The sequence below is a fragment of the Echeneis naucrates genome, chromosome 4 (genome assembly GCF_900963305.1).
Source record: "Echeneis naucrates chromosome 4, fEcheNa1.1, whole genome shotgun sequence".
Taxonomy (NCBI): domain Eukaryota; kingdom Metazoa; phylum Chordata; class Actinopteri; order Carangiformes; family Echeneidae; genus Echeneis; species Echeneis naucrates.
The window spans coordinates 264,763-281,490 of record NC_042514.1 but is presented as its reverse complement, the minus strand read 5'-3'; the positions used below and the strand labels follow the sequence as shown (position 1 = coordinate 281,490).

Here is a 16,728-nt window from a genome sequence, read left to right as displayed (position 1 = left end):
CCGGTCCGGACCAGGCCCCGCATCGAGCCAGACTGTCCCGCAGCAGCGGAGCCTTCATCACCCAACCGGAAACACAGAAATAAATATTAAAATTTAAATTAAAGCTCACAAACGAACAGAGAAGAAGCAACTTAATAGATCTGTGTTTTCATCAAAATGCTCTTTCATTTTTATTTTTCATTTCTGAGGAGACTAAACAGAGGAATGATGTCACCAGGGGGCGCCAGAGACCACAGCCTCCAGAATATCCAGTGACGTCAGAAGAGAAAAATAAATGTAAACAAATATAAAGTGATGAAAACTACAGATCCACAGTCATGACCTAAATGAGCCCGAAATTATACAGTCACTTCATTTTTAATTTCACTTTAACTCGTAATTTATTAGTTCAATTAATATATAAATATAATATTATTATATTGCCGCCGGCAAGTGCTGTTGGATAAATCTGACCTTCTTATTCTTTTTGTTCAGTTTTTTCACCACTTTCTGCTGTTTACATACAAACACGTGTGTGTTATGATAAATACAGAATATAATGTAGATGGTACAAAACAGACTTCCACATGAACACAAAAGTTTCTGCTTTGTGTGACTCAACTACAATGAAAAGGACATTTTTTTGAATTTATATTTATCTTTATTTTGGTTTTTGAAACAAAATTAGCAGCTAAAAACACAAATTATAATTTCAGTTTCATGTGAAATTGAACTCGAATTTGTGATAAATCAGCAGCCAATGTTTTCTGTCAATGGAGAAAGTTCTGTGTAAGAAACGGATCCAGCAGCTGGTTATAAATATCAATAAACATTCACTATGTCATGAGTTGGTCTCGCTGAATCAGTGAATAGAACTTTCAAGGGGAAAAATAAATAAACAAAAAGTCCTTTTTTGTAATTTTCCTACCATTTGTCTTCCAGGTAAAACTCCTGCCTGGCAGACAAACTCAGGGCAAAAAGCCGGAGTGTCGCGAGACGCCATTGGTGACGTTTCTGGTGACGTGGCAGAAGGCGGAAGTGCAGAGTGTGATGTGAGGACAAAATGATCGCTGATCTGCTGATTTTCGGGTAATTTCTGTCTCTTCTGGTTCGTTTTTAGACCGACAGACGTTTTCAGCCTGACGGCGATGCTTCTGTCTGAGTTTCCGTTTCCGGTTGTGTCGGTTAAATGGCGTTAGCATCGGGCTAACTAGTTCGATGCTAACGTAGATGTTTGTCAGGTAAATGACTCACCTGGAGACAACCTGTCTGTCTTCTGCCCTCAGGACGCTGCTGGTGAACGCAGGAGCTGTGCTCAATTTCAAACTGTGGGTATAAAGTTCAGATTTGGTTTCAAATTCACGAAGCACAAAACTACCAGCTAATGAAACACAAGTCTTAGTTGTTAAATGTTGAAAAGTTTATTAGAGTCAGAATACAATAATACAATCTGTGTACCGTTTTCAACGAAAAGAGAACCGCAGAAGATAAACATAAACAGAACCATAGAAGAAGAAGAGACAGCACATTATCACTTAAACGTCCTATAAGATCAATAATGTGACAGCAGGACATTGATTGTGGGTGTTTTTCAGCAAAAGGAAGGAGTCTCATGGGTTTGGAGATGAGTCCAGGTCACCAACGACAGGTGTGTTTGAGTTTTAGAGATGGACAGATGGAATAAATCAAATGTTAAAGAGTTAAAGATGACTTCATCCTTCAGGTGACAACATCAGAGAGTTCCTGCTCAGCCTGCGATACTTCCGGATCTTCATCGCCCTGTGGAACATCTTCATTATGTTCTGTATGATTCTGTGAGTAACACAAAGCTCCATATTTGATATTCTGTAAAATTTTTGTAATGGGACATAATGAGGAATGTGACCTGTGTGCCCTTTACTTTGAGTCCCACCTGCACCACTTAGTACCATTTACTCTGCTGCAGCAGATGTTTGTTTTGTTTGGTTTTATTATCAATAACTGAAAAGAGTCAAATTAACTCTTCACTCCTGTTTGAAAAAATATTCAGACATCTGAAAGTAGCTCAAATGGTAAAACAGAAAGATGAGACTTACCCATAAAGAATAATCCCTCTGCTGACTTTTGGAAGTGGAATAATGTCATGGAAGACATGCAACTGTCCTGTAAGGGTTTGCTGTAAAGCAAATGTAGAATGTGATGTCACCCTGAAATTAATTGACAGATCTTGTCCAACTGGAATATACACAAAGAAAGATTAAATTGATATATGCTGGTTGTTTCCCTCTTGTGCTTTGACTCTGTTAGAGTTTAGCTGTGAGTATGCTGGGAAGATTATTTTCATCTGGTTGATGGTTTTTTTTTTTATTGTGCACAGGTTATTTGGATCATGATCGACGTGCTGTGAACAGACCACACTTCTTCAGGATGGACACTCTGAGCTTCTTCGTGGGACTTTTCTGTTCCCTTTAACTGTAATTGTGCTTCATTTTCTTCACCATGTCACTTCTGCAATGTCTCCAAAGGAATCAATGAGTCTGTATTTATTTGTCTAATAGAAGTTGTGACAACCAGCAGTCTTGTGCTGGAGACATCAGTGTGATGTCAGTTTGGGCTCGAGCTTCAGTGTAACATGTTGGTTTGTCTATTAAAGAAACACCATCATTCATCATTAAAGGATCCTGTTTTGTCCTAAAACCTCACAGCTGTAATTAAAGTTGGTGATGAACCTTTGACTCGCCAACATTATCTTGGTGAAACTTCATTTGATTCCTTGACCTGCATGACTTTCAGATTTCAGATTTCAGATCTGGATCCAAGAGACAAACCAGAGTAACCTGATACTTAATGAAAAATTGTGCAAACATCTGGTTTTACTCATCTGTCGTTAAATGTGTGATGTGCATCCTCAGATAAAAAAAAAGATATTTACTTTATTCTGGTTCAGATGTATTGTCAGTAAATGTATATGCACTACAGTGTAAATGTGTCCTTATTATTCTTAACATTAAAGATACAGTTTTCTTATCCATTGTCGGTTAATTGACTGCAAGAAATTGGTCAAGTAGCTAGATCCTATGCCTCATAGCTACAGGTCCTAGGTTCAAACCTCTGATGCATCTCATTCCACTCACTGCCTGTTTTCTGTCAGTCCTTCTGTTAAATATAAACTAAAATAAAGAGATAAAAATATTAATTAAAAAAGAACTCGGCAAGTAACTGTCTTATAAATGACTGTTACTTTATTTGCCATAAAGACAAATCAGAATACAGGAGAATAAGAAGGCAGTCAAATTGAGAGTTTTAAACGTCACTGGTGAATCTTGGTGCTTTTTCTTGATTATTCTCGTACTTGTGTATATTTATTCGGTGTTTTAATGGGTGGTTTTTATTTCAGGACTCTTCAGATTAAACCGTGAAGCTCTTTCTAACAGTAAAACATTCCGTTATGAATCAATAATCAAATTAACTTGTTAGAATCTCCAGTAAACTGAATAATAAAAACAATAACGGACCAAACTTTCGCTCACGGCCGCGATGACGTATGTGGTTACGCTGGTTACGTAAAATATCCCATCGTGCTTTGCGGCAGCTTGACAAAAAGCCGGATGAGGCCGAGGAGGAGGAGGCTGCCAGCCGAGGGGGGGTAGCCGATTCTCGGGGAGGGTCTTCCGTCGCCGCCGTGTGGACCGTGGACTCCCGAGGACCGACCGGACCATGAGCACACATGTCGACCGCTCTGCGTCTTCCGTCGGGCCCGTGAGAGTCGGCAGGTTCCCCGCCCCGCCCCGCTCTACTTCTCCGGGGAGCCCGCCGCCTTCAGTCCGCCCAGACCGAGCCGACGCACCGCCAGGCGATGACAGCGGCTCCGGCCACTCCGGAGCTGATGAGAGACCGGCTGCTGCAGGCCATCGACGGCCAGAGCAACGTGAGTACGTCCCGGTGTCCGGTGTCCGAGGCCCGGAGCCGGGGAGAGCCGGACAAAGAGCCCGGCACAGCTCTGCTCCGGCGGCTACCGAGCTAACACGAATTAGCTGCTGCTGATCAGTCCTCTGATCAATATTTACCTGATCGATACTCATCTGAGCTGCAGGTTCAGTCAGAGTCACCTGTTCGGACTCATCTGACGCAGATTGTCTTTGGTGATCATTCTGTCTCTGCAGGCCTTATCTCAATTTGTAAAGACTGACGGATGAAGAACAATCACTTTCTTCTTATTAGATCACTGATTTCAATGATTCATTACAACCAGAGATGACCACGACTCTAATGGTGGATCTTAATTTCATGCAGTTAATATTATATTATTCTGAATGATATTATCGATCATGTCACCAAACCAGCCCAGATGTGACTTCTCTGGGATTAAAATAGCTGTTAGTATTTGCATGTAGTCTCAGTTTGTCATCCTGAAACCAGCCTCAGAGCATCATCTCAGGACCTACAGCTGCACCTTTGAAAGTTTATTCAAATGAAGGTTTTCACAAGCTCTTTGTCTTATTGTGTAAATGATGTTTGTGTAGTTTATGGGACTCTGTTGCTGCTGTAACACACAACACTGATGATGTATAAATCCTGTGTGTGTTTTCAGCAGATATGCAACATGGTGGTAGTTGTGGAGGTGATCTCTTATTTGGAGAAATATCCCATCACCAAAGAGGCCCTGGAGGTAAGACACACACAGCCTCTGCACAGCAGCACAATCCAGCTTTTCAAAAATCAACTTTTGACCCCAGTCCTGTCTCCTTGAAGGAAACCCGTCTGGGAAAGCTCATCAACGACGTCCGGAAGAAAACCAAGAATGAGGATCTTGCAAAAAGAGCCAAGAAGCTTCTGAAGAACTGGCAGAAGCTGATTGAGCCTGGGAGCGCTGACATGTTCTCCAAAGGACACGCTGGTGCGTCGTGGTCTTCCAATGTTGGTGCTCATCCCTGCATCTCCTCTCCAGCGGCCACCACACCATCAGGTAAAACCGGCTCAGAGCTGAAAAACAGGAATGACTTCAACAACTGCTACCAGCCAAGGCTGGAGAAACCAGGCAGCAGGAAACGTAAGGCTGATCAGAAGGAGGGCAAGATCTCCAAAACATCTCTCAACGATAAAATCCAAAACTCAAAACCGCTGCCAGTCGTTGGAATTAGCAGTCACTCAGATATTTTTACAGATTCGCGTGGACATCAGCCTTCAGACAGGGAGCACTCAGATCCTCTGGATAATGACAGGATCAATAGAATCCCTGTGAATGCTGTGAAACCTCATTCAAGTGCCCTGGGACACAGCAAGCCTCTGAGCACTTCTTCTCTGCTGAAAGCATCAGTTCTGCAGCAGCAAGCCCGACGGGAGCTCGCTGCCTCTGGGGGGCAGTATCGACCCAGAAGCCCTCGCTGTTCCCTCCAAAGTCCTCAAACTCCAATGCCGGACGCTGTCATCAAACAGCCTGCACAACAAGCACAATGTGAGCATCGTCTCCCGAACCCCGGCCCAAGGATCAGGACTGTGGATGTCTCTGGGCTGGCACCGCCTCCTCAGGCTTTAAACATCTGTGTTCAGGGTTCACACACTGACACTTTGCACACTGCAGATTTGGACTCTCACAGCAGGTCAGCCTCCTCAACTTTTCAAAATTCACCTCCCTCGTCCTGCAGTGGGGGGATCAGCTTGGAGGATGAGGATGCTGTCAGCAATACAGAGAAAAGAAAAAGGCAGAAATACAGGCCGAAGGACTACAGGGTGAATTTAGATGGACAGACTGTAGATGACAGCATGAAACCAGTCAGGTTAAAAGACAGGAGGCTGACCTTTGACCCTGTGACAGGGCAGATCAAGCCCTCCTACCATAAGGAGTCTGACCAGGAGGTCGAGGTCACACTTGGGCATCGGCCTGAAGCTCAGTGGTCCGAACAGCCGAAGCAGAATGCACCAGTTCCTCCCAGTCCCTTCCAACAGACCGACTGGAAAGCGCTGTCGAGGAGCGAAATCATTCAGCTGTACCTCAGCCAACAAAGTACTGTGCTGACATCATCGGGCACCAACACTCCCGGTGCACACTTTTTCATGACTGAGTTTCTAAAGAAAGAGGAACACCGAAGTAAAGACACCAAGAAGACACACGCGTTAGCAACAGAACTACCAGCCAAGGATCTCCCAGGGGTCAGCAGAGAGGTCAGCTGCCAAGACCTCAGCAGGCTACACACACAGCACTGGTCCGGGGTCAACGGCTGCTACGACACCAAGGGTAACTGGTACGACTGGACCGAGTGCATCTCACTAGACCCTCATGGGGATGAGAGCCAGCTGAACATACTGCCGTACGTCTGTTTGGACTGACACAGAGGTCAGGAGGTCAGAAGGTGAGCAGCCATCATCACACACATGTGAAGGTGTCTCTGTAAGTGCAAGCTGCTGTTTGCACTGTTGCTAAAAATGGAAAAAATGAGCTGCCTGATGGGCTGAGAACAGCATGGAGGAAAGAGGCTATGCATCATCTTCGTCATTGGCCTGTTCAGTTATTGTTCAGTAACTGTAAAGATTCACCAACTGTTTTTGTTTTCATTGTAGAAGAACTCTCTAGAAGAGCTCTTTAAACCGCAGAGCCACATTTCATTCATTTGATATTATCAACACGTCTCCTGGACAGTGACTGAGTCAGTTCACCTTCAGGTCACAGAGCAGTAGTTTTTAAGTTTATTTGAATTTTAGGTTTCAAATAATCTAATTTAGTGAGATGTAATATGAACATAGATTTAAGAAGTAGATGACTTCTATTTTGGTATTTTCTTTTGTGTATCAAACTTCTATCTGTAAAAGCTGCTCTCTGCTTCTTTTGTCCACAAAAATGATCTTATCACACCTTTTTAGAGTTTCCGTCACACGACTATAACGACTTTTAGCAGAAAACAACAACTTTGTTTTGTTTGGGTTGTTTTTGTGTCTTTGTTTGAATGCTCTTGAGACTGACTGTGCAGATAAAGACATGAGGCTGTTGTGTATAATATTTATTTACATATTCATTTAAAGATTTATATTCATGTTCAGAATTAACAAGACTTGATGCACCAACCTATCTTACACAGGAAAACTGTTATTTTATACCTGCTTCTCCCTTTACTGTGTATTTAGGTTGTAAAATATGGACTGAAATGACAGATTAGGCTACAAGCTTCGTCTTTGTACTGTCATGAAGAACTGATAGAAACTGACATGCTGGATAAAGTACTTAATATCATTCCTTTAAATATTGTTTGCCTTATGGAAACCTGTGTTTTCCCTAAAGATGGAGCCTTAGTGAATGTACAGAAATTAACCTTTTGTGTTCAGTCGAATGCGGAAGAGAACAGATTTGCTACTTAGTCCTTTAAGTGGACATGTTAATATGTGTTAATAAAAAAACATCAAGAACTGTGATTGTCTGTCTGTTTTCTGTTGTTTGTTTCAGATGTCTGAAAATAAATCTTGATTATTCCTGCAGAGTTGGACACCTTGACATTCTTGAACTTTTAATATCCAGAACAAAATTCTCATTGTTCATTACAATTTCTCTTCTGTAACTGCAGCTTCTGTTTATGTGATCAGCTTGTTGTAAACCTTCATTCCATCCGCTGACCATCAGGGGGGGGACGTGACCGGCAGGACCGCATTGAAGTCAATGGGAAAATGTCCCTCCTCCTCCCTTATGTTGGAGTCTTTGGAAAAAAGTTTTCGGACGGGGCGGGGCAAATAGAGGGGTTAGGGCGGGATTACTGTGTGACTGACAGACCGTGCCATCCAATCTGTATCAGTACAGAGCAGCTCCATGATGGTTTGTTCTCTGAAATGTAAATTTGTTTCGGGACATGTAAATGTGCTATGGTAGTGATGTGATGTGATGATGTGTGAAAATGTTTTCCAAAATGTAAATTTGTCTCAAGTTTTGGAAAAGTGTTTCAGAATTTGTAATGTTCGTTTGCACCTCCCGGCCACCGTATTGGGGGGGCTGAAGAAAAGAAAAAAAAAACTCTTTATATTGGCTGTATTATTTCCACTTTGTCTGGGTTGTTTGCCTGCTGTATGCTGTGTGTTTTAAATATGTAATGATCGGTGTAGTGAGCGCAGTCTACCATCTTAGAAGCAGCAGTTCCATTTTAGAAGTGCTTGGCTCTTATTTTGGAGCGCCCGGCCGGAAGAGGAGCGCTTGATTCGTTGTCTGCTGTGCGGCGGAAGCGGACACTCGCTCTCATCGCACCGGTGACTCGTCACTCCGCTGAAGATGGCCGCGGTGGAGCGGACCCCGGTCCGGGAAGGGATCCGGATCGTGTCCCTGTGTGTGTGCTGGTATACGGTCAGCTCGGGGGGAAACGTGGTCAATAAAATTATCCTGAACGGGTTTCCGTATCCGGTCACCGTCTCTCTCTTCCACATTTTCTCCATCGTCGTCTTCCTGCCGCCGCTGCTGCGGGCATGGGGAGTCCCCCGGACGGAGCTGCCGGGCCGGTACTACCGCTGGTACATCCTGCCCCTCGCCTTCGGGAAGTACTTCGCCTCGGTGTCGGCCCACTTCAGCATTTGGAAGGTCCCTGTTTCGTACGCCCACACCGGTGAGTACGGCGGGTCCGGCCGCTGAGGGAGGCGGTGACCCGGTGATGTGTCCGTTAGCTCCCGTGCTAACACCGGCCGACCCCGCTCGCTGAGGCCGCGGCCGCAGTGGACACTGTGCGGGCAGCGGACGGTCCGGCCGCCCCGCTCGGTTCGCTCTTTGTTAGCCTGATCGGGGCTGAGGGTCCGGTCCTGGACCCGGTCTACGTTCACTCCTCTCATTCTCTTTTTCTCTTTAAAAACGTTTATTTACAAACACTTATTCACCGAGTTTCTCACCGGAGTCAGACAGCATCAACAGTAACAGAATCAATCTGATCAATCTATCTGATTGACTCATCGAGTCTATATGAGGCCTGCTCCGGTTCAACCAGGTGAACTTTAAACTTTAAAGTCCAGTTTACGCCCCGGTCCTGAAGAAGGTCCAACCTGGATCCTTCTTCAGACTCTGGTCCAGATAAAGAACTTCATGAAGGTTTTCGTTCCTTTGTGGATCGAAGGTAATGATGTGTCAATCTCTTGAAAATAAAAGCTGACGTCAGACAATCAAAGATGGAGGCGTGTCGGAGGGCTGGGCTCTGACGTCACAGCAGGAAGGTCCAAACGTCACTGCTGCTTCATGTCAGTCAAAACAAAAAGCAAACAAAGTGAAGCTGTCTGATTTTTTTTTTTTTCTCTCCTGTTTCCTTTAGTTAAAGCCACGATGCCGATCTGGGTCGTCCTGCTGTCCAGAATCATCATGAGGGAGAAACAAACCACCAAGGTGAGACAAGGAGACGCCTCCGTCTCCTCTGTGAGTCAGATATGTTGGAGACAGATCCAGTTTGAGGAGATGTTGACATAGTTATTAAGTCAATACCTGCAGCTGGTCTACTTCCGTGTTGCGCATCCTGACCATAAAAATTCCTGTTTTGTGCATCAGCACTAGTTTCTGGCTAAAATCAGTTCCAGTCTGGTTGCTTCTGGTTTTGGGGATGAAACCTGAGTGAGTTCAGGACTCTGAGCAGGTCTGGGTTTGGTTCTTTGTGACAATCAGAGAACCAGCTGAAGTCACACTGACCTTCAGCATCTCCATTAAGCTCCTGATGATCAGACTGAGTGGTCATTCTGGTTTAAAGAAGGTGTTCAGTTTCAGAAACAGCCAACCAGAGGTTTATTATGGGATGTAGTGAATGTGAACTCAGCCACCAACATGTCAACTCAACATCCAGCTGACCTCTGACCCCTCAGTTAGGTCCTTCAGCTTGTCATGAGATCTTTGACTTGAATCTGCAGACAAACTGACAGTGAGTGATGTTTTCAGAACGTTGTGAAGATGGGTTGCATTGTTTTTGATTCTGCTGTTGTCCGTGTGGTAATCACTGTTATGGGTTGTGTTTTTATTTGTGGTGTGTTTGTGTGGTTGCTGACTCAGCCAGCTCTTTGTTATCTTAACGGGACATCCTGGAAAAATCTTTTTCTTCAGTGTTGATGCAAATACTAAGCTCTGAAATGTTGTTGGTCTTTTCTGGCTGAATCTGGACTCTCCTGGTCTCTGTGGTCCTGGTTGCAGATCTATGTCTCTCTCATCCCGATCATCGGCGGCGTTCTGCTGGCCACCGTCACCGAGTTGTCCTTTGATGTGTCCGGGTTGATCAGCGCTCTGGCTGCTACGCTCTGCTTCTCTCTGCAGAATATTTTCTCCAAGAAGGTAAGTCATCAGGGTGGGACTGCGGTTGCTAGAGGTAGGGATGGCAGGGGCATCCTGGTATTGTGTATTTAAGTGATGATGTGAAGTTTATTCATCAGTTTTTCAATTCATTTTCTTGTAGGTATTTAACTTTTAATTAACGGTCTCTCCTTTTCCAGCTGTCGAGCAGAAACACAAGAATAAGCAGTTTCCTTCAGACTATCTGTCTTCTGTGCTGTTGAACCTTTAAAAAAAAAAAAACTTCTTTCCAACAGTTTCACTTTTTCATTAAAAGGTGCTCCGGGACACTCGGATACACCACTTGAGGCTCCTCAACATCCTGGGCTTTAACGCTGTGATTTTCATGCTGCCCACCTGGGTCCTGGTGGACCTGTCGGTGTTTCTGGTCAATGGAGACCTGGTGAGTTTGAACTGTGTGTGTGTGGGGGGGGTCCCATTCCGTAAAGATTTGGAATATTTGGAGCCTTTTTTTTAAAAAAAAAAACATGTTCACATGCCACTCAGAAATCTGCTGTGTTCAGTTTGAGTTAAATTAGTGACCACTGATGAAATGTCTTCTCAGTCCGACATGTCGGGATGGACCAGCACCTTCATCCTCCTGCTCATCAGTGGATTCTGCAACTTTGCCCAGAACGTCATCGCCTTCAGTATCCTCAGCTTGGTCAGTCCCCTCAGCTACGCAGTGGCCAATGCCACCAAGAGGATCATGGTCATCAGTATCTCGCTGCTAATGTTGCGTAACCCTGTCTCCTTCACCAACGTCCTGGGTATGATGACAGCCATAGTTGGCGTCTTCCTCTACAACAAGGTGAGTCTTCCTGACAGTCAGGGGGCGGGGCAATGACATGCTCACTGTGACCTCAGGTGGAGGGAGGTGGCTGTAGCTCAGAGGTTGCAACCCTAACCCTAACCCACAGTGTCTCTGTTCTGACAAGTGAAAGAGCTGAATAGGAAGCAGCTAAAATGTCTTGTCTTGTGCAGAGTCATGTGACTTGGGTCTGAATGCTGATTGGGCAGAAGCCTGATATTTTTCGGTCTTAAGGGGAAACATTTTCAACACACGTCAAGTTTGTTTGTCTATAAAACACTGACGCTTCACTTCAATTCCCGCCACAGGCCAAATATGATGCTAATAAGCAGAAGAGTCTGCTGCCGAGCTCCAAGCGGGACCTGATGTCCTTCGATAACCCCGCCCTGGAAAAGGTCCAAGCCAACGGCTCAGTGGCGTTCCCCCACAGCTCAGAGCAGCACGGCTGGAACAACGTGCTGACTGACCACTTCCAGTACAGCAGGCATGCCTACACGGCCAATCACAGCAGTCCCCAGTACGTGGTGTAGGGGGGTGGGGGGCCTGTCCTCACTCTGAGTCGTTGTCATGAAGATTACTGTGTAGAGCCCCCCACCGCACACACGCACACACGCACACACACACACACACACACACATCCATACACACATCCATCCCCTCCCCGGTCTTCCCACCTGCTTCACGACTGATGACAGGAAGACTGTGGTGATGACACTCCAAGCTCCTCCTTGTCCAAACTGCACTTCCTGTCACCTGGTACGAGTGGGACAGCTGAGACGATGGAGGACGTCCATCAGAGATTCACACATTTAAAACCTGTTTGTCTCACGCTGAAGCATGTCTTCAGAGGAAACATCAGGATCCTGGCAGAAAAGAGCTCAGCTTCATTCTTCCTCCTGAAGAGGAGGAACTTAACGAGCTCAGATGAATCATCCGCTGCTGGTCCAGACATGGACTCTGACGGAGTCTGATCAATTCTGTCTGGACAGTGGTAGACTTTTTGTTATTTTGTAGATTTTGGTTTGAGAACCTGATCAGACTGAGACCAGGTGAGTCCAGCTTTTTGGGCCAGGCTCAAATATATTGGCAACTGTGTTCGTGATCCCCAGAGGATGAATCCACTTCACTGAGGCCAGTTCTGCTCCAACTTCAACTTTTGAGAAAAAAAAAAAAAAAAAGCCTGAAGAAAAATCATGATCCTGAATTATTTCAAACATTAAGTTAAAACAGGATAATTATTTTTCATTGATCATTTATTGATCAGCAAAGTTTCTCACTCAGAGGTTTTTGTGTTTAGCCTGAACCAAAGCAGTTCTGTCATTGTCTCCTTCTCACATTGTGAACAAACTTTTGCTGTTTGCAGTCACCGGACAGGCATCATTTAAAGTGAGACCTGCATGAAATCAGAGTTTGTGCAAATTGAAGATTCAGCTGTAGTTTCAGTTGGACTTGATGCCCGATGATGATGATTATTATTATTAATGATTATTGATATCTTTAATAATAATTGTTCACTTCTTAAAGAAACAGCTAGAGTTTTTCTGCTGTTCTCGTTGACGCTCTCAGTGTCTCCCTGCTGCAACAGAAAGGCGTAGAATCAATGTAGGTTTTTGTGGAAACATGAAGAAAATTTTGTTTCAGTGCCATTCGTTTTTGTTTCAGCTGTAGATTCAGAGAGAGGCAACAGTGCAACTCTGTTTTTATTCATGTGGCTTTTTGCTTTCATGTCCTTCACACTCTGATGGTTTTAAACCTCCAACTTTAAATCATCTCTAAAAATGATGAGTTTGATGATGAGGTGAAACATGACAGGAAGTGATGGAGCTCTGTTTGTTCAAAGATCATCTTGAAAAACGTCCAGTGGAATCATCAGCTGATGAGACAGTAAGTGAGGCTGTTAAACTGCTTCCTGTTGGACGTTTGGTTTTTTCCCTCTGGTTGGGTTTCCTGTTTGTGTGGTCACATCACTCTGCTGTAAAGCTGCACTGGTGTAAATGTTAACAGGTGCAGAAAGATAAATTGTATAATTATTATTTTTGTGTCTTTAATGATTCTTGAGACAGAATTTTTACTGAACTGATGTTTATAGATTTTTATTTATGACGTTGGGGTTTAAAGTGTACGGAGGTGCAGCTCTGCACGGCCTCGTCTATTCATGTTAGTCAAAACTATTTTTAAATGTTGGGGAATAAATGCATCATGAAAACTAAACATAAACGGTCAGCTGCTTCCTGTTGCCTCGGAGGTTGTTGAGTTTAACTGGTTTCCCACCATCGGAGTTGGAACAGGTCTCACACAAACCACTCAAATATTTAAAGGCACAAATGTGCGGCTGAACAGTGACGTCCTAATCCAACATCATCAACTCAGTTTTACAGAATGTGTTTAGCAGAGTTAGATTCCCTATCAATGATGAAGAGGAGAAAGATCATGGTTCATGTGTCCTTGAATTTTCTGCCCTCTAGTGGCTGACGGACTCAGTTTGATTAAAGTCTGATTGGTTTCCTGAAGGGTTGTTGAAACTTTCACACTCTCTCTCACACACACACACACACACACAGTGACATCACCATCACTATCTGAAGCATACACTTTGTAATTTGTCTTTTAGCCATTTTTTTAGACCAATCAAAATCATCTTTGGAGGAGAAGGTGGATCTGCCTGCTCTGGTCTCTGTCCTGATTGGATGGTTCAGTATGTCAGTCACACAGTAGCCTCCCCCCGAACCCCTCCCCTCCTTCCTGCTCTGTTTCTAAACTAATGAACATCAAGTTGTATTTCAGACTGAGACCATAAACATTTACTGAGGAGGAGGGACGTTTTCCCATAGACTTCAGTACAGTCTGACCAGAGGCGTTGCTCTCTGATGGTCAGTAGCATGAAGCTTTAAGACTCTTCAGCATCAGATCCAAAGACCATGTCTGTCTAGACACAGACTGTCCAGAACCAAAGAGATTTAACACAAACTCAGTTTAAATGAGTCTTTAATTCAAAGTTCAGCTCAGATCAGAGTCTGCTGTCTTTGCTGTCTCGGTGTCTCAGAGTCCTGCTGTCTCTGTGTCTCTGTGTCTCGGTGTCTTGTCCTGCAGAAATGTATCTTGGTCTTCACTGCAGCTGGTCTTACCCAGTCTGAAGACCTGCAGGTCCAACAGGATTCTCCTGTTGGATTCAGGACCGGCGGGTCAGTACTGCAAGAATTGCCCAGTCCAGTAGGCCCCGTGTCCGTGCAGGATCCTTCTCTGGTCCAGGACCTCTGTCCGGCTCTGGGTGACAGCTGGTCCCGGTCAGTCCCCCTGTGGCTGCCCCGAATCGGTTTCAGGTCCGAGACTTGGTGTGCGACAGGAAGTGAATTTGACAGTTCATCAGGGCCGAGGGGTCCGTCTGGACAGACCAAGCAGCCGCCGGAACAGAGACCTCCGCAGCAGGATGTAGATCCAGGGGTCCAGAATCGGGTTTACCGAGGCGATCCGGATCGCGGTCAGGTCGGCCTGGGGGTCAGACAGCTGGGTGAAAAGGTTTGCAAAGACCCGGACCTGAAGGAGACAAATGAGACCCGGTTGAGACCTGCAGGTCCTTTAAGTTACTGAGAAAAACGAGACTTCAATGTCTGTTCCTCAGTCAGGAAGAAGTCCAGGTCCAGGTCCTGGTCCTGGTCCTGGACCTGGACCTGGACCTGGTCCTGGATGTTCTCTGCTCAGACTGAGTCAATTATCGACATCAGTGAGTGAATCGGACCCCGAGCTCGGTTAAATGTCATCCTGATCTGGATCAGCTGGATCTGGACCACTGTGCTCTCTCCCTGTTCCAACCCGAGTCGGACTCACCACCAGCGGGGCGGAGCAGGTCAGAACCACCGCTGACGTTACCAACAGCACCGTCATCATCTGGGTCTCCGCGGCCGACGTCAGAGCCGTCCACCGGTCCCGGACGCTGATCCGGGTCACGGGCCGCCGGACCACCCTCCGCCTCATCAGCAGCAGCGCCCCGCAGACCGCCAGGTTCAGGAAGATGGTCCCGAGGATCAACAGCAGGCTGGCGGCCCCGTACAGGACCAGGTAGGCGGCGGCCGCCGGGTCGTCCGTGTCCCAGTCGATGAAGCACCAGGTCCCGGACGGCTGCAGGACGGAGCCGGCCAGGCCGAGCCCCGGCAGCCCGCAGAACAGGACGTGGCTGCCGCAGATGAGCAGCAGCAGTCTCTGCGCGAAGCGCCGGTCCACGGCCCAGCGCTGGTGGCTGTAGGGCCGGCAGATGGACAGGTAGCGCTCCGCAGACATGGAGCAGATGATGCTGAGCCCCGTCAGGCCGAAGAACAGCAGCAGGAAGGACTGGAACCCGCAGACCCGGTCCGACCTCAGGACCTGCCGGTCCAGGTAGTTGGCGATAGTGAGCGGGCTGGCCAGGCAGGTGCCCAGCAGGTCCGTGACCGCCAAGCCGCGCACCAGCGTGTAGAAGGCCGAGGACTTCCTGTCCTGCCGGGACACCGACAGGACCAGTATGGCGATCAGGTTCCCGGCGGCCCCCCCGGCGAACATCAGGATGGGCAGCGCGATCTGGTTCTGCGCCACGGTCAGGTTGCCGGATCCGGATCCGTGCGTAAAGGTCTGGTTTTCCATGGCGTCATGCGGACCCGCCCGGAGGGGCTTCCTGCAGTCTGGGAAAGACGTGAGCGCGTTTCCTCTTTAACCCCCTGCAGGGGCAGATAAGGCAGCTGGGGTATTTTCTCTGGCATCTGCGGCCTGGCAGCTTTCCAGGAATCCGGATCAAGTTCACCACCAAGGATGTTGCGCACAACTGTGGGCCGTCTCTAACCCCCCCCATGAGGAGTCAAATCTCTGTCCTCAAGCTTCCGCTTCACGTCTGCCATAGCTGATGTCACGGGGTGGTTTGGGGGGGGTTGTGTCAGCTGATACATAATTATAATGAACACGTTAATGAATGAATCTAATGATCAACAATAATAATGAACTTTGTTCCCTCAGTAGTTTCTGAACCAACGAACCAACATTATAGATTATAGATTCTTTATCAATGACAGGTTATGATTCATGATACTTCATTTACATTCAATGACCTTAAACTTTTGAGATAATTCTTTAATAATAGTTCTTGGTGGACTCAATGAACCCCCCTCCCTCCCAGTGGTTGGTATTTTGTCCCAAACACAGATGCCTGTAAATGGATGTGAGGACTGGGGAATATCGAGTGGGAACGTCAGCATCTGCAGCAGTTCAGATCTGTGTTTACACTGAGCAGCTCTGATCCCCCCCCCGCCCCCCCACCAACACCAGAGGAACCTGCTGCTGCACAAACAACTTACAGACACCAGCAGCTTGGAAAAGGGACATCCTGTGTGTTTACAGATTCTTCAGTCTGTCAATGCTGACCTGGATCTCCAGTTAAACCTGAACCTTCGACTGAACCGACAACTTTAAAGTGCAGCAGATCAGATCAAATCCCACACTGATGGACCCAGACCTCAGTCTGCAGGTCTGCTCCACTTCAGTCAGGTCTACAGAGATCTTCAGAGTTGTTAACTGCTTGAATGGAAGAATCTTCAGTCACAGTCCACGTTCTGTCTGGGGGGGTGATGACATCCGGATCAGGTCTGGTGGAGGAGGACCAGGGGAAACACCAGAGACCTGGAGATTACATCAGGTCCAAGTCAGGACCACCATAGAGATGTTCAGCATTTATTTTACT

At 46.3% G+C, this 16,728-nt stretch overlaps 4 protein-coding genes across 5 annotated transcripts; 3 read left to right on the top strand and 1 right to left on the bottom strand.

The window, feature by feature from the left end:
- Positions 1-989: 989 nt before the first annotated feature.
- Positions 990-2,987, top strand: smim7 (small integral membrane protein 7). Its single transcript, XM_029499412.1, has 5 exons — positions 990-1,068; positions 1,266-1,307; positions 1,575-1,627; positions 1,703-1,793; positions 2,336-2,987. The coding sequence occupies exons 1-5, from the start codon at positions 1,043-1,045 to the stop codon at positions 2,349-2,351; spliced, it is 228 nt and encodes a 75-aa protein (XP_029355272.1). The 5' UTR covers positions 990-1,042; the 3' UTR covers positions 2,352-2,987.
- Positions 2,988-3,558: 571 nt separating this feature from the next.
- On the top strand, positions 3,559-7,401 carry LOC115042208 (mediator of RNA polymerase II transcription subunit 26). Of its 2 annotated transcripts, none has more exons than XM_029500277.1 (3): positions 3,559-3,886; positions 4,550-4,627; positions 4,711-7,401. In XM_029500277.1, exons 1-3 carry the CDS (start codon positions 3,815-3,817, stop codon positions 6,283-6,285), a joined length of 1,725 nt encoding a protein of 574 aa, XP_029356137.1. In that variant the 5' UTR covers positions 3,559-3,814; the 3' UTR covers positions 6,286-7,401. The 2 variants fall into 2 exon arrangements, with proteins under 2 accessions (XP_029356137.1, XP_029356138.1); XM_029500278.1 differs by having other exon boundaries at positions 4,553-4,627; positions 4,711-7,400.
- Positions 7,402-8,152: 751 nt separating this feature from the next.
- On the top strand, positions 8,153-12,218 carry slc35e1 (solute carrier family 35 member E1). The gene is made up of 6 exons (XM_029500374.1): positions 8,153-8,531; positions 9,222-9,292; positions 10,082-10,219; positions 10,494-10,619; positions 10,782-11,027; positions 11,336-12,218. The coding sequence occupies exons 1-6, from the start codon at positions 8,204-8,206 to the stop codon at positions 11,555-11,557; spliced, it is 1,131 nt and encodes a 376-aa protein (XP_029356234.1). The 5' UTR covers positions 8,153-8,203; the 3' UTR covers positions 11,558-12,218.
- Positions 12,219-14,087: 1,869 nt separating this feature from the next.
- On the bottom strand, positions 14,088-15,641 carry LOC115042015 (prostaglandin E2 receptor EP4 subtype-like). Its single transcript, XM_029500006.1, has 2 exons — positions 14,853-15,641; positions 14,088-14,561 (listed from the first exon to the last, which is right to left on the bottom strand). The coding sequence occupies exons 1-2, from the start codon at positions 15,639-15,641 to the stop codon at positions 14,391-14,393; spliced, it is 960 nt and encodes a 319-aa protein (XP_029355866.1). The 3' UTR covers positions 14,088-14,390.
- Between the last annotated feature and the right edge of the window lie 1,087 nt (positions 15,642-16,728).

Excerpts from the sequence above, each read along its gene's own strand:
- LOC115042015 (XM_029500006.1), bottom strand. The coding sequence starts at position 15,641 with ATGGAAAACCAGACCTTTACGCACGGATCCGGATCCGGCAACCTGACC. Across the intron at positions 14,562-14,852 it reads CCTGCTCCGCCCCGCTGGTG|GTCCGGGTCTTTGCAAACCT; the intron begins GTGAGTCCGACT and ends TGTCTCCTTCAG.
- smim7 (XM_029499412.1), top strand. The coding sequence starts at position 1,043 with ATGATCGCTGATCTGCTGATTTTCGG. Across the intron at positions 1,069-1,265 it reads GCTGATCTGCTGATTTTCGG|GACGCTGCTGGTGAACGCAG; the intron begins GTAATTTCTGTC and ends TTCTGCCCTCAG. Across the intron at positions 1,308-1,574 it reads GCTGTGCTCAATTTCAAACT|CAAAAGGAAGGAGTCTCATG; the intron begins GTGGGTATAAAG and ends GGTGTTTTTCAG.
- slc35e1 (XM_029500374.1), top strand. The coding sequence starts at position 8,204 with ATGGCCGCGGTGGAGCGGACCCCGGTCCGGGAAGGGATCCGGATCGTG. Across the intron at positions 10,620-10,781 it reads TTCTGGTCAATGGAGACCTG|TCCGACATGTCGGGATGGAC; the intron begins GTGAGTTTGAAC and ends ATGTCTTCTCAG. Across the intron at positions 11,028-11,335 it reads GCGTCTTCCTCTACAACAAG|GCCAAATATGATGCTAATAA; the intron begins GTGAGTCTTCCT and ends TTCCCGCCACAG.
- LOC115042208 (XM_029500277.1), top strand. The coding sequence starts at position 3,815 with ATGACAGCGGCTCCGGCCACTCCGGAGCTGATGAGAGACCGGCTGCTG. Across the intron at positions 3,887-4,549 it reads CCATCGACGGCCAGAGCAAC|CAGATATGCAACATGGTGGT; the intron begins GTGAGTACGTCC and ends GTGTGTTTTCAG. Across the intron at positions 4,628-4,710 it reads TCACCAAAGAGGCCCTGGAG|GAAACCCGTCTGGGAAAGCT; the intron begins GTAAGACACACA and ends GTCTCCTTGAAG.